Here is a 14,826-nt window from a genome sequence, read left to right as displayed (position 1 = left end):
GAGAAGCCCACCAGCCTCTTGTTGTGGCTGCAGAGGTAGGAGAGGCCCTGTGGCTGCTCCCTGTTTCAGACCCTGCCCTTCTTCCTCCTGCAGCAGGCCCAGCCTCCAGTGCCCCCAGCCCCCTGCTGGCCTCCCTGCCCCTGCCCGCCCGGCCTCTGCAGCCCCCGCTGGACTTCAAGCACTTGCTCGCCTTCCACTTCAATGGCGCCGCCCCGCTCAGTCTCTTCCCCAACTTCAGCACGGTACGGGGCCGGGCCGGTGGGTGGGGGCATGCAGCCAAGCTTGCGGGTGGGCAGAAGGTGGACTCAGAGGGGCCAGCTCTCTGCTGCTGGGTCTAATCAAGAGCTCATTCTCCTCCTACGTTCCCCAGTAGGATTAGGTGCTCCCCAAATAGGAACCCTGGGCACTGCCCTCTCCTAGGCTGGGGAATAAGATGGTGTCACCCCTCTCCCTACCCCTGCCATCACAACTACTGGGCCCACAGGGCCTGTAGACCCTAGGTTCCACTTGGGTTTTTGTATAGAGACTTTTGTGGAAGACCTGTGTGTGTCTGTGTGCAATTGAGGTGTGCCTGTCTGCTGTAGGGTGTGTCTCTATAGGTCTTTGTGTGTTATATGCGGACATGAGTTTGTATGTTGGTATTCAGTGTGTGTGTCTGTAAACAACTCTCTGTGCCTGGGTAATTGTATGTGATTAATATGTGTGCCTATGTATCTGAGGGGTTTTTGTGTCTTTGTGTCTTATATATATGTTTGGTGTATGTCTGACCTGTGGGCACATGTGTTTTTGTGTGGTTTGTCTGTGGTCATGTGCCATTTGTATGCATGTGAGTGTGTATCGTTCATCACTGCTTGTGAGCTTACGTGCTGTTTGTCTTGTGCACTAGTCCGTGCATTTCCACGTGTGTAAGTGTGTGAATGACAAGTGAGGTATGAATTTTATGTCACCTCACCGGCCTTGGGCGCTGTGAGGGTTGGAACCTCTTTCTCTTCTCAGCGAAGTTTCTGCACCCATGCGCTTCTCTAAAAGCTCTGTTTGCTTCCTTGGGAAGGTTTGGAAAGTTGACAAGTTCAGAAAACTGCTTTTGGCCCAACCGCCTAGCTAGCCCCTGAGAAAAGGGAGCATAAAGGCTTGGTTTGATAGGGAAAAAAAATGACTTAAAATAAGGAAAAGAAAAAACACCAAATTATTAATAATATTCCAAATAAATGATCCTACTACTCAGGGAACCCTCAGACCTTCACTTTCTGCTGCCTGACCCCGATTTGCCCCCCAGTTTCCCCCGCCTGGCCCCACTCTCTCAGGAGAGCTTGCCAGAAGCCTCAGGCCCTGTGACTGTGGCAGACCTGATAAGAAGTGGCATCCCCCAGCCCACAGGTCCAGCCCAAAAGCCGGGGTTGTGGGGGAGGAAATACCAATAGAAGGATTCTTTGTCCCCTTCCTGCCTCTCCTTGTGCCCAACTCTCTGTCTGAGTGTTGTAATTCTTGCAAAGGAGAGAGAAAAAAAAACTGACCAGAGGGGCAGGAAGAAATGCCAGGGTGATCACCAGGACATGGTTCTATTTCCCAAAATCCTGTAGGTCACTCAGGCCATCCCCCTGCCTCCAAACAGAAGCCAGGGCTGACAGATAAAGTCAGCCAGGAACGAGGCTGTTCCTTTTTCTATGTCTTACATCCACGAGGATGGGGAAGTTCTTCCTAGAGTCTGACCTCAGCCCTCTCCAGTAGTCCTGACTTTGGGGCATTTTGTACTGCCCCCACCTCCTGAGCCAACCCAGGGTTATTGTGCCGTTCCACCCTCTTGACAGATGGACCCAGTGCAGAAAGCTGTCATCAGCCACACGTTTGGGGTCCCCTCCCCTCTGAAGAAGAAGCTCTTCATTTCCTGTAACATCTGTCACCTGAGGTTCAACTCAGCGGTGAGAGGGAGTAGGAGAAGCAGGCCTGGGGAGGGGCAGGAGGGAGGGCTGGAGACTGGGCTCCCAGGGTCTTCCCAGGAGGAATACAGGTGGCAAAGGAGCTGTGGTCTGTCTTTTCCATCCCATCCTCTCCTCTCCTCCTCTTTCCAGATTCCTCTGCCCCTTCCCTCAACCCTTCACTGCTCAGCTCCAGCCCCCTGGGACTCCATCCCCGTCCCCAGTCCCCCCTCCCCCCCTCCTGCAAGCAGGCCTCTCTCCTGGATCCTTCCCCCACTCTGGGTCCCAGTGGCCACCCCATTAGCTCCTGGTCTGGAGCTGAGTTCCTAAAGCACCTGAGAGTTTACAGAATGTGTTCGTGCCCAACATCTGAATTATTTAATAGCTCTTATGACACACCTGTGAGATGGACAGAGGCACTATTATCATCCCTGCTTTTCAGATGGGGAAACTGAGCCTCAGAGAGGTTAAGTGACTTGCCTAAGGCCACACAGCTGGTAAGTAGCAAAGCAGGGATTTGAACCCAGGACTGGCTGACCTTAAGGCCTGCATACTTTTTATTATTGTCTCCCCCTAGCTAGAGGAGGAGCCTCATTTTGGCCTTTTGAAGGTAAACCTAGGGAAGGTTTACCTCCTGTCCAGGCAATCTGGGGTTTAGGCTAGACGTCAGCAGGACTGCTGTAGTGAAGGGTCTAGGGAGGGCCACGGGGGCCTGTCTGTCCTATATTGGGGAGTGGTGGGCCGGGAAGCAACAATGGGGGACCCTTAGAGGGATGGCATTGACAGCCTAGATTTGGGGGTTCTCTCCAGGCTTTACATGAGTCCCACGAGAGAAAGAGAATCTGCACTGAGGGCAGGGCCATGTCTTCTTCATGCTGGCCCCTGGCATGGTGCCTGGGAAATAGCAGGCTCAATAACTACCTGTTTAAAAATAACAAAGGGATGAATGTTTGGGGTGCACAAACTCCTAAGTGTGAAGACTGCTGTTTTCTCCATTTGTACATTTATAAACTTGGTAACTAACATTCATCGAGCATCTATTATATATACTAGGCCCTTATAATTCATATTCCCATTTAATTCTGACAATCCTGTCAGGTCAGTATTATCACAAAGTTTATGGGTGGGGAAATTCAGGCTCAGAGAGGTGAGGTGACTTGCCTAAAGATGCACAGCTACTAAGTGGCTGAGTTAGAATTTGAAGACAGAGGCTGCTTGCTTTGGATCTCAAGTAAAAGAACACATTCTGTAAACCTCGGGGCCACACACATGCTGTGATGATGAAGACTATGACAAAGATTTGCCCCTTGTGAGAGCCAAGTCCTGCCTCACTTGGGCCTGTCCCCCTGCTCAGCTCCTGCTTTGGATGGGGCATGTGGACTCAGTGAATGAATGGTGACCTCATGCCCTCCCCTCCCCAGAACCAGGCTGAAGCACATTACAAAGGCCACAAACACGCCAGAAAACTCAAGGCTGTCGAAGCTGCCAAGAGCAAGCACAGGCCACAAACCCTGGCCCAGGATGGGCCCCCATCCAGCGTGGTGACCCCAATCCCGACGCTGGCCAGTGGAGCCCCCGGAGAGCCACAGAACAAAGGTCAGTCCTGAACTCTTCTTCTCCACCTCTCCCTACTCCACTCTGAAATCTGGTTTCTGAAAAGGGGTTGAGAGATTTCTGCTTATTAATTTTGCTTGTGCTGGCGCATTCCATACATACACACGTGCATCAACAGCTCGATGAATTTTCCCAGTCTGAATATACCCTGATCAGGAAACATGTTCCCAGCACCCAGAAGCCTGACTGTATTAGATTCCTAGCGTTGCCATCACAGTGACTACAAACTGGGTGGCTGAAAACAACAGAAATGTTTTTTCCCACAGTTCTGGAGTTCACAAGTCTGAAATGAAGGTGTTGACAGGGTTGGCTCCTTCTTGGGGCCTCAGAGGGAGAAACTGCTCCGTGCCTGTCTCCCAGCCTCTGGTGGCCGTGGCAGTCCTCTGCGTTCCCTGGCTTATAGATGCATCTATGATGTCTGCCTCCATCTTCCACCACGTTCTCCCGTGTGTGTCTCTGTGTCCACATGCTCTCCTTATAGGGACACCAGTCACTGGATTAGTCCCACCCTAATCCAGCATGACCTCAGCTTAACTAATTTTATCTGTAAAGACCCTGTGTCCAAATAAGGTCACATTCTGAGGTTCCAGATGGACATGAATTTTGGCAGGGGGAGACACTATTTGACCAACTACAGATCCTGATTTTTCTCTGCATACATCAGTTTCACTTGGTTTTGATGAATCAGAATATGTAGGGTTTTGTGTGTGGGTCTTGTTCCTCTCATGTTCATTGACATTGTGCTTTGTAAGATTCATCCATGTTGCTGCATGTAGCTGCAGTTTGTAATTTTTCATTGCTATTAGTACTCCACGACATGACCATACCACTGTTTTCAAAAAAGTTATTCTTTCGTTGATGGCCATTTGGACAGTTTCCAGTTTTATGCTATTATGAATAGTGCTCTATAAACATTCTAGTGCATCTTTTTAGTGATTTCTGCTTATTTAATGGTTAGCAAATAAACTAGAATAGCGGGGCTTCAAAGGCTTTCTGAGACTACTCTGTCCGACATTATAATTTCAGCTGGGAAAACTGAGGCCCAAGTCTGCCCAGTGAGTTAGTGGGAGAGTAGGGGCCTGGGATCCAGTGCTGGTCACCCCTCCACCCAACCATGCCACCTCCATCATCAGGCCTTGGAATCATGGTCCAGAGGGTCATCTCGGGCCTCACACTCTCCCACTGATGCCCTCCATCCCCCAGCAGTTCCTGCAGCTCCTCCTCTCGGCCCTCCGCTCCAGCCACCACCGACTCCAGACCCCGCACCTGGGGAGCCAGCCCATGCAGACCTCTTGGATGCTGCCTCCTCTTCCTCTTCTTCCTCCTGCCCACCTTGCTCCCCAGAGCCTGGGAGAGAGGCACCAGGGCCTGAGCCGGCAGCGGTGGCTGTGGAAAGCAGTGGGAGTGGGGAAGGCAGGAGCGAGAAGGGGCGCCTCTACTGCCCCACGTGTAAGGTGACTGTGAACTCGGCCTCCCAACTTCAGGCTCACAACACAGGTCAGTGCCCCCAGGAGCTGGAGCCTGGGGGAGGTGAGGGACAGGCAGGCCTGCGCTCCTGGGTGCTTCACTCAGCAACTGGGTAGCAGACGTGTTGTACGCAGCTGTTATTGGGCAGGCATTGCTGGGCCCCCCCCGTCCATCCCTGGGGAGGGAGAATTGGGATGGAGAGTCTGGGGCACTAAGAACTGAAGGTCACTACATTTCTGAAAGGTCCCTCCAGAGAAAACAGGAGATACTTCCTCCCTTTCTCCTTAGATCAGAACCAGAAGGGATTGAAATTAGAGCAAAAGGGAAGCCGACTGCTTGCACTGCGAGAAGGCCTTCCTTGGGGAGGTTGGCATGAAAAGAGAAAAGCTGGGAGGAGAAATCTGATGTGGCTGGAGGACAATGTACGTGCAGAGCAGTCATGAGGCTGAGGGGCCCTTGCAGCCCTGCCTCCGCGCTGACACGCTTTCTTCCCTCCCTGCAGGAGCCAAGCACCGGTGGATGGTGGAAGGTCAGCGAGGGGCTCCCCGCAGGGGCCGGGGCCGCCAGGTGCCCCGGGGAGGGGCTGGACACAAGGCCAAGAGAGTGACAGGGGGCCGGGGTGGCCGGCAGGGGCCCAGCCCCCCTTTCCACTGTGCTCTCTGTCAGCTCCAGGTCAATTCAGAGACTCAGCTCAAGCAGGTGGGAAAAGTGGGGCCAGAATTGGCGTTGGAGCTGGGGGTGGTGGCCCGGGCAGGGCAAGGCAGGAAAAGAGGGAGCCTGGAGAGAGAGGATGGGTAGAGTAGAGTAGGAAGGGTTGGGGAGGGGGGCAGGAGCAAGGACAGCTGGCTGTGGGCTCCTTGCGGGGTGAAGGCCAAGTCCTACCTCCCCTTCACAAGGCCTACCCCAGGCAATAGTGCTTTGAACGTGAGTAGTGGGTAGAGGAAGGGCGAGACCATTGAGGACGACACAGTAGTCTTGGGGTCCTTGGGCTTCCTAGTCTTGTCCCCAGTATATCTGTGTGTTCAATAGCACATGAGCAGCAGGAGGCACAAAGACCGCCTGGCGGGGAAGCCCCCCAAGCCCTCCAGCCAGCACAGCAAGCTGCAGAAGCACGCAGCCCTGGCCGTGAGTATCCTCAAGGTATCTGTCTCCAGGCAACAGAGCGGACCGGTGGGGAGGGGAGTGGGTGGGCTGGCAGGGGGGGCCAGCTGGGGGTGGGGCAGGAAGGAAGCTGCCCAGCTCAGAGGCAGGGAAGGAGCTGGGGTTAGGTTGTTGGCTGTCCAGGGATCTGCCCAGAATTTCCGGGGAGGCGGGCTTGGGTAGGAACCTTAGGGTCCAGAGTGAGGGGTGGGCGTGCATCTCCTAGAGACCATCTCCACCCCACCCGCACCCTCCTCCTTTCTCCCACCCTGAGATTTTCCTCCCTCTGGGCAGGAAGACAGGTGGTGGAGAAAGCCCTTTGGAATGAATGTTTGGGGGTGGAAAGGGAGGAGGATTTAGGTTTGGAACTCTAAAAGGCACGTTTTTCCTGCAGCAAAACACCGAGGATGGGGCCCAGGGAGGAGGCTGGATTTTCTGGGTTAAAGACTGTTCCTTTTTTTTCTGTGTAGTCTAAACTGGCCTTGCAGAAGCAACTCACCAAGACGCTGGCAGCCCGCTTCCTACCCAGCCCACTGCCCACCACAGCTGCTGCCATCTGTGCCCTGCCTGGGCCCCTGGCGCTCCGGCCTGCCCCCACAGCAGCCACCACCCTATTTCCAGCTCCACTCCTGGGCCCAGCTCTGTTTCGCACCCCAGCGGGAGCCGTCCGCCCTGCCACGGGACCCATCGTCTTTGCCCCCTATTAGCCCTCATGGGGAGGCCAGGGCTGAGTTCCCAACAGCCACTCGCCGTGCCATCTCCTCCTGTCCCCAAGATGCTTCCATTTCCTGCATCCCACAGGGACTGCCTTCCAGTTTAGGGGGTCCTGCCTACGAAGGGCTGGGCTAGTTTTAAGGGCAGCTGCCCTTCCCTGTCTGGATGGGGAATTCAACCAGTAGCCTCCTAGTCCAGGGACCATCCCCGCCCTCCTTTCCCAGGCCTTCTGGGCTAGTCCTAGGCTACCCTGCACTTCCCAGCCTGATAAATCCCAAAGATCTATGCAAAAGCCCAGCCCCAGCCATGTGGTGTTCTCATTTTCGTGGACCCAAGACCTACACCCACATGGCCAGACTCTAGGAATCTTGGCTTCCACAAGCCAGCCTCTCCCAGCCCAGGACAAGCCCATGACCCACACAGTCAGGCTCAGGGCCTCACTGGATTCCCTGGCGTCAATGGAGATAGGAGATGGGGTCTTGAGCTGGAGTTGGGCTCAAGGCTATCAGGCCAAGGTGACCATGGGGGTGTGGCAGAGGACAATGGAAAAGAAAGGGGGACCCCAAGAGTCTCTTGATCAAACGTCGCTAAGGCAGGACAGAGCCAAGGAAGTAGGGTGAGGGCTGGCTCTGAAAGCTTTTAGGAACCTCATCTGTTCTAACAGGACGCAGCTAGAATGGAGCAGGTGACAGTGATGTTCTGACTGGGCCCAATTTCAACAGAGGGACTGACTGATCCCATAAAATCTCTCCCTTCTTAGCCTTTCACTGAGTCCTCCTGAACCCTAGCTCTCGAGGGGATTGTCACTGGGTCTCCCTCAGACTATGGACTCTGCTAACACCAAATCCCCCTGGGGGTCCCAAAGTTAGAGCTTCCCTTCCAACTCCCCACTCCTGGTCCCCAGCACTAAAATCAGCTTTCCCTCTTCTCAACTGGACCGGCGCCCCACTGTGAAGCAGAGTGCTGGGATGCAGTCTGACACCCACTCGCAGGACCCATCCTCATGCTGTCAAAGTCAATGTCACAAACTCCATCCCACCCCCTACCCCACAATATGGGACTTTGCCAGTATCCACCTTGTATCTTGTTTTTTTAAAGATATTTCCAATGGGAGAACAAGAAAAATGGGGGAGGGGAGGGAAACTTTTTGATAACAGCAGTTGTGGTTTTATTGTGTCCAAAGCATCAATAAATTAACTTGAAGCCCAAGCTTGTACATGTCCTAATCCTACTTGCCCAGCCCTGGGCACCCGCTCTGCTCACCTCTCCTGTCCTGGGGAGAAGGGGCGAGTACTGTAGGCTGCCTGGCTGCAGGGTCTTGCCCAGGCTAGGTGTGTGCACTAGAAGCACGAGGTGGGCACAGAAGTTGTGTTATGAGCTGGCTGTACAGCCGGTCTGAGCGTGTAGCCACCCTCTGAGCCCCGACAGAAGACCTGCCAGCTCCTGAGCAGCTGCTACTGGTTTGCCTTGTTCTGTTCAGGCATCTGAGGTAAGAAGGGCTTTGGAGGAGCACCTTGGCCAGCCTTCACCACAGCAGCAGGCAGGTAAATACAGGTCACTTTTAAATAAAAGTCCAGCCATGAGCTGAAAACCACCACAGGAAGGGATGAAGACCAGCCCCACAGCGAGAGGTCTGCAGGTTGGGCACTGAGCAGCCACTCTGGCAACCGAGTGGAAAGAGCACTCACGCCCCCTGGTGGTTGGAGGGAGCGTTGTCCCAGCCTCTAGGGCTGGTGGGCTTAGCACCTTAAAGAGGGAGAGGCCACAGCTTTATAAAACCATAGTGCTGGAGAGGATCTGAGAGATCTGGCTAAGCAAGATCTGGCACCAAGAGGGGCAGGCGCCGAGAGGGGAAGGTCTTGCTAGGTCACAAAGTCAGCTGGTCATCATCACTCCACCTTGACCAATGAGGCCCATCTGCTCCCTGAGCAGGAAGAGGAAGTGAAACAATTGGGGGTGGAAGGGGTGTTTAGAACAGAAAATTACACTCCCAGGAGGCTAGCTTCTTCCAGCCAGGGAAAGGACAGGAGAAAGGTCAGGGTGAGGGATGAGGAAACACCCCTAATGCCAGCATACACACACAACGCCTGGACACTCTTTCTCTAGAATCCAGGTGTGTGGGTGTGCCTGGACACTCTTTCTCTAGAATTCAAGGGGGGGGGGTGTGGGGTGGGATGTGTGTGTGTGTGTGTTTTACTGGCAGGAAGCCCAGAAGGTGTGTGTGTGTGTGTGTTTTACTGGCAGGAAGCCCAGAAGGTGGGGGGTGTGTGTGTGTGTGTGTGTGTTTTACTGGCAGGAAGCCCAGAAGGTGGGACCCCTATAATAGGAACCAGACCCTAGAATGGCCACCTCCACACAGTAGCTCTGCTTCCTATCCAGAGCAGATGGAAGGGACACTGACCCACAACTGCCCCAGGTAATAGCGGGGCAGACAGGATGAAAGCTGCAGATGGGGGTGGCGAAGAGGCTGGAAGTTTGAGGGGATTCTTTGCACTAAGATTCTTTGCACTTCCTGGAGTTGAGAGGGAGCAAAAGTGGCCTGGGCCTGCCTAGTGGGGAGCTCCCCTGCTGACTGGGAGGGACAGCTTGCCTGCCCCCCCCCTTTGCCCTCAGCCCATTTTCCAGAGCCCCAGAAGCTAGAATGGGGCTGGGAGAGTAAAGAAGGAATGGCAGCTCTTCAGCCATCCAAGGAGCCGCTGCCCTTGTTCTTCCGGCTGAGGGGGAAGGCCGACTTGCTCTGGGGCTGGGTCATCTTGCTGGCCAGGTAAACAAAGGGCTCCAGGAGGGAGCGGCGGTCAGCCACCGACACCTCCCACAGCTTCACCTTCTCCGACTTGGCCCAATGCTGAGCCACATCTGGATCTACACGCCGCTGCTCCTGGAGATCACACTTGTTGCCAAGGACCACAATGGTGACCTGGGGAAGAGGGACAGAGTAAAGGCCTGTGGATATAGCATGGACCCAGGAACAGGTATAGGGGCTGGTAGCCACCTAGGAATTCTGTGAGAGAAAAGTCTCAATGGCACTGATGCCTCATTTCTTTCTATATTAGAAACCATTGATAGAGGGGAAGGAAATAATTGTTTTTTCTTCTTCCTCTGTTCAAATTTTGGCCTCCATCTGGCCCTCCCCCAAGGAGTTCCATCACAAGCCTGATTGTCACCCAAACATGCTCATTGCCAGCAGTGACTAGTTCTGGCTAAACAATTGGTGAGGAAGCACACCCAGAATACCTGTAGCTTAGAGGAGGATTTTGGAGAACAGATGAGCCTTCATAGTTAAGAACCCAGAACTGTAAAGAAGAAAGATTAGGGGGGCTTCATGTGTTAGGTCAGGGACCCCATAAACTAAAGAGAAGCCTCTTTGGTTGAGCAGCCTCAACACATGGCCACCTCTGGGGTGAAGACACCCTCAGTGGCCTCTACTCCATCTTTAGCCCCTAACCCACCGCCTGGCAAATAAGTGAAGAATGGAGCCATGCCACGCCCCACAAAGCCAGCCCAGGGCCCTCACCACTCTCTCACCACTAAAACTCCCAAGGAACCTAGGACACACACCTCCTTCTTGTCCTTCGATTTGTCAATCTCCTTCTTGAGCAGCTCTACACGCTGAAAGGACTCTCGGCTGTCTGTGCTGTAGACCAGGACGTAGCCATCAGTGCAGGAGAAGCAGTGCCGGGGCAGTTCAGCCCCATCTCGGAGCCCCCGGGTGTCGTAGAAACGCACCTGCTCCCGCACCCCCCGGTCCGTCTCAATGGAGCCCACATAGATGTCCTCCTGTGTCTCGATCATCTCAGAACCTGGGATAAAATGAGAAGACTGTTTGAAGTGGGGAGAGAAATAGGAAATGTGAGTGAAGAGGACATCCGAACAAGCTCACCAGATAGAGAGAGAAAGTAATGTGAGGGCTGAGGAGTAGAGGCCAGAGTATTGAGTCTGGCCAGGACCAAAATGATTTGGAGAAACAGACATTAATTTCACACTAATACCATGCTAAACAAAGTGCGACACAGGAGCTTGTCCTCCCTATCTTGGATATTGGGTTTCCTCCCTGAGATTTATGTAAGTTGTAGGGTTGGAGTTTACGATGTTTTACTCTTCAGGGTGCAAAAACCACCAGGAGCAGCTCTTAGTCTTTGCATATTGTGATCAAATCCTACTCCCTGGGCCAGGTGCGGTGGCTCGTGCCTATAACCCTAGCACTCTGGGAGGCCGAGGCAGGAGGATCGCTTGAGGTCAGGAGTTAGAGACTAGCCTGAGCGAGACCCCGTCTCTACTAAAAATAGAAAAATTAGCTGGGCATGGTAGTGCATGCCTGTAGTCCCAGCTACTCAGGAGGCTGAGGCAGGAGGATCACCTGAGTCCAGGAGTTTGAGGTTGCTGTGAGCTACACTGATACCATGGCACTCTAGCCCGGGCAACAGAGCAAGACCTTCCCCCCACCCCCCCACCCCCGCCAAAAAAAAAAAACCAATTCTACTCTTTATTCTTCAGTTTCTTCCACCACTCCCTTACCACCACCAACACTCACCCACTACATGGTTCCCATACAGAAGCTGCTCCAGGATTGAAGTTTTGCCCACAGATGCCTGGCCACACACGACCACCTTGCAGCTCTTCCCCATGCTTGGCCTTCAACCTTGGGGAACAGAAGCACACTGAGTGAGGTGAGGGAAGAGAGGATCAAAACAGAAGGCAGATCTCCAGTAACTGAGAACCCAGGTTCTGCACTGTGTAGCCTCAGAGATTTAGTACCTCCTAATCCAGCAGAGGGTACTGAACTGATCTGTCCATTTCTGGACAGGGAGCTGTATTTTATTCATCTTTGTTATTCTCAGTATATAGCCAGTATCTGCACAATATAGGTGCTCAGTTAATGTTACTATAAATGGAGAGGAGAGTCACTGGTTTAAAGAAAACACTAGCCAGGTTCCTTTCTGCACACAAGATGTGGAGAGGACCAATTAGTTAAGGAAGCTCAGCCCGAGTTCTTCTCTTCAACCATGACCCCATCGAGAAAGAAGCCAGAATAGTATTTTGTGTGGCTGTCTTAAACCACCTCATCTGGGGAGAGGGAGCAAATAGAAAGGATAATTTGCTTTTCTCTATGACTTACGTGGACAATCAATCAACTCCCTCTAACCCCCAGTCAAGTCCATGGCTAAGATGAAGAACATCAGAGAAGAGAGAAAAGAGTGAAAGAATCTAAACAAAAAAGGCTTAGGAAAGGAGACAGTTTTTGCTGCCCTTGGACTGAAAGACACAGAAAAGAAATTCCAGACACAGAAACCCGATTTCTGAAGAGGCCCCAGAAATCTCCCCAAAGGCAAACTTTCAAACACAAGCACCCCAAGAACTCCGGGAAAAGATTCCCCCCCAAAAAGCAGAGATAGAGACCACTTCCCAAGAGGGTCCCAGACAGAAACCTCTCCATAGGAAGCTCCTGACACAGGCCCCCTCTTCATATAGTGAGCCCCGCAGTTAAGGGATACCCCAAGAGAGGCTACCAGGAGTCAGAGGGAGTAAGAGGCAGAGACTCGCCACCTTTAGAAGCGGAGGCTGACTCCGGCGCTGGACGAGCCTCGCCTCCCAGCTCCGCACCTCCCGGGGCCCTGCAGCGCCAGCCGGGCCCCTTGCAGCGCGCGGGGACCAGGGGCGGGGCAGCGCGGCCGCAAGCGCACCCCTCTAACTCCCGGGTCAGCTGGCTCCGTCGGGCCCCGCCCCCGCCGCGTGCCCGCCTCCCAGCTTCCGTCCGGCAGGACGAATTCCGGCGGCGGAGAACCGGCGTCGCCGCACAGCGCTCCCGGAGGCCGGAGGGGGAATGACGGCCAGGACCCGGCCTGTTGTGCACGGGAGCATCAAGTTCTAGGCTCCGTGGACGTGGGTTGCTCTTCTGGTGTCTCAGACGCCCAAATGTTCACTCTCTGAAGACTATTGTAGTGCTATAACGTTTCGTTTACTCATTTACTCATCAAATGCTTTCTGAGCACCTACCCTGTACCAGGTGCAGGGCCCCATGCTGAGAAAAACCCCACAAGTTAGACACCGTGGCTGCCCATCAGAACTTCACCGACGGGAGGAGCTAGATGATAACCCAACAGTTACAGTACACCATGGTGAGTAATATTACAGAGTTGCTTATGGGGGCACAGCAAAGGGGCATTTAACTTTTGGACAGCGGGCATTAAGGAGAAATTTCCGGGGGTGGTCACGTCTGTGTTGAGATTTGAAGGGATTGAAGGGAAAGTGTGTTCTAGGATGGAGGAAAGATGCAAGAGTCATGACATTTTCTGGAACTATAAGTACTTGGGTTCAATATTGGTGGTAGAAAGGAGCCAAATAATGAAAGTGTTAGGCCAAAAAGGTCGAACTGATGGCAATGAAAAGCCACTGCCAATGAAGCGACATGATCAGTTTTGCCTGTGAGAAGGTCACTCTGGCAGAAGAGGGAAGATTGGACAGAGATGAGACTAGGCCAATTAGGAGATAATTGTAGGATTTCAAGTTTTGTTGCATTTTTTTTTCTTTTTTTGAGACCGGGTCTCGCTCTGTCACCTGGGCTAGAGTGCAGCAGCATCATATTAGCTCACTGCAACCCCAAACTTTTGGGCTCAAGCAATCCTGCCTCAGCCTCCCGAGTAGCTGGGACTACAAGTGTATGCCACCAGCTGACAGATTTTTCTATTTTTAGTAGAGGCAGGGTCTCACTCTTGCTCAGGCTGGTTTTGAGCTCCTTGCCTCAAGCAATCCTCCTGCCTCCCAAAGTGCTTGGCTTACAGGCATGAGCCATCGTGCCCAGTTGTGTTTTATTTTTTAAGAAATTAGGGTCTTACTATGTTGCCCAGGCTGGATTTCAACTCCTGGGCTCAAGTGATCCTCCCATCTCAGCCTCCCAAGTAGCTGGGACTACAGGCATGCACCACTGCGCCCCGTGTATTCCAAGTTAAAAAAAAAATGATGAGAGCCTGAATTGGGATGGAAAGGAGGAGATACATTTGAAAGATAATTTGGTTGGCCAATCAACAAAACTTGTTGATGAATTGGAAGTCAAGAGAAAGAGGAGTTCCTATCTTCCATCTTTCTCATTTGATACATGGTTGAATACATTCAACAAGATAAGGAATTCAGGAAAGTGAATCAAGGATATGTAGCAATTTTTTTTCGGTTGTTGAGGGGAGGGGAGAGAAAGAAAAATTCAATTTAAATATGTTAAGCCTTGGGGGTTTATGAAACATCCAAAAGATAGCTAGTAGATAGTTGAAAATACTGGTCTAGAACTTGGAAGAAAGGTCTCGGTTGGAGATATCAAGAGTTGAAAGTCATCAACAGATAAAATTAAAGCTGTGGGAGCAAAATGAGTTGGCGTAGAGATAGAGAACACAAAGTGGGAAGATGGTCAAAGACAGGTCTGCTAGATTTAGACTGTATACTGTGAGCCATTGGCAGGCGAGCAGGTGGTCTGGGATTCTTGTGTTCTCCCAACCTAGCAGAGCAGGCGTTTTGGAAAGGGCCATTGAATGATTGGCTGGACGAATGACCCCACCCACTCCAACCTAGTGAGCTTCTCCTATCCTTCCCTAGTCAGTGGTCCAGGTGGTTTCAGCTCCCTCAACACTGATAAACCGGAGCCATGCAAACGGTAGGGACATTGGCAAATACTGTTTAACTGGAGGAAGCAGGTAGATCCTTTTTAAATTCCCTTGCCCCCTTATTTTAGTTCTCATTGGCGTTAAATTATAACTGCAAACTTCCGCAACTTAACCTCAGAAAATCCCAATTTAATCCAACTCCATAAATACTAGTTTGGGTGAGGAAAGAACAACAAAGATGATTGAACTGAATCCTCGCCCCCTGAGTTCCTAATCCCGACTGCATTCTGCAAGACAAGCGTGCTGGGCAGGGAATTTATAGGATAGGTGGAGTACGGGGGACAATGAAGAGCAGGGACCTCACCCCGTGAGCTTCCTTATAAACT

The 14,826-nt window shown here is 52.5% G+C and overlaps 3 protein-coding genes across 4 annotated transcripts in view; 2 read left to right on the top strand and 1 right to left on the bottom strand.

Annotated features, from left to right (window-relative positions):
- ZNF385C (zinc finger protein 385C) overlaps positions 1 to 8,060 on the top strand; it is a 27,344-nt gene extending 19,284 nt beyond the window's left edge. The window contains exons 2-8 of the mRNA XM_020281154.2: positions 94 to 242; positions 1,809 to 1,919; positions 3,338 to 3,512; positions 4,734 to 5,027; positions 5,500 to 5,696; positions 6,027 to 6,137; positions 6,608 to 8,060. Coding sequence (XP_020136743.2) covers positions 94 to 242; positions 1,809 to 1,919; positions 3,338 to 3,512; positions 4,734 to 5,027; positions 5,500 to 5,696; positions 6,027 to 6,137; positions 6,608 to 6,844 — 1,274 coding nt within the window. The 3' untranslated portion in view covers positions 6,845 to 8,060. The remainder of the gene's footprint in view (positions 1 to 93; positions 243 to 1,808; positions 1,920 to 3,337; positions 3,513 to 4,733; positions 5,028 to 5,499; positions 5,697 to 6,026; positions 6,138 to 6,607) is intronic.
- NKIRAS2 (NFKB inhibitor interacting Ras like 2) lies at positions 7,996 to 14,826 on the bottom strand. Of its 2 annotated transcripts, none has more exons than XM_012765739.3 (4): positions 14,805 to 14,826; positions 11,383 to 11,490; positions 10,410 to 10,651; positions 7,996 to 9,768 (listed from the first exon to the last, which is right to left on the bottom strand). In XM_012765739.3, exons 2-4 carry the CDS (start codon positions 11,474 to 11,476, stop codon positions 9,529 to 9,531), a joined length of 576 nt encoding a protein of 191 aa, XP_012621193.1. In that variant the 5' UTR covers positions 11,477 to 11,490; positions 14,805 to 14,826; the 3' UTR covers positions 7,996 to 9,528. The 2 variants fall into 2 exon arrangements, with proteins under 2 accessions (XP_012621193.1, XP_012621192.1); XM_012765738.3 differs by lacking the exon at positions 14,805 to 14,826 and adding an exon at positions 12,396 to 12,598.
- The window catches only part of DNAJC7 (DnaJ heat shock protein family (Hsp40) member C7), a 35,704-nt gene continuing 33,593 nt past the window's right edge, over positions 12,716 to 14,826 (top strand). The window contains exon 1 of the mRNA XM_020281161.2: positions 12,716 to 12,967. The gene's annotated coding sequence lies outside the window, so the exon portion shown is untranslated. The remainder of the gene's footprint in view (positions 12,968 to 14,826) is intronic.

The sequence above is a fragment of the Microcebus murinus genome, chromosome 18, assembly GCF_040939455.1.
Source record: "Microcebus murinus isolate Inina chromosome 18, M.murinus_Inina_mat1.0, whole genome shotgun sequence".
Lineage (NCBI taxonomy): Eukaryota > Metazoa > Chordata > Mammalia > Primates > Cheirogaleidae > Microcebus > Microcebus murinus.
This window is presented reverse-complemented; position numbering and strand designations above follow the sequence as displayed.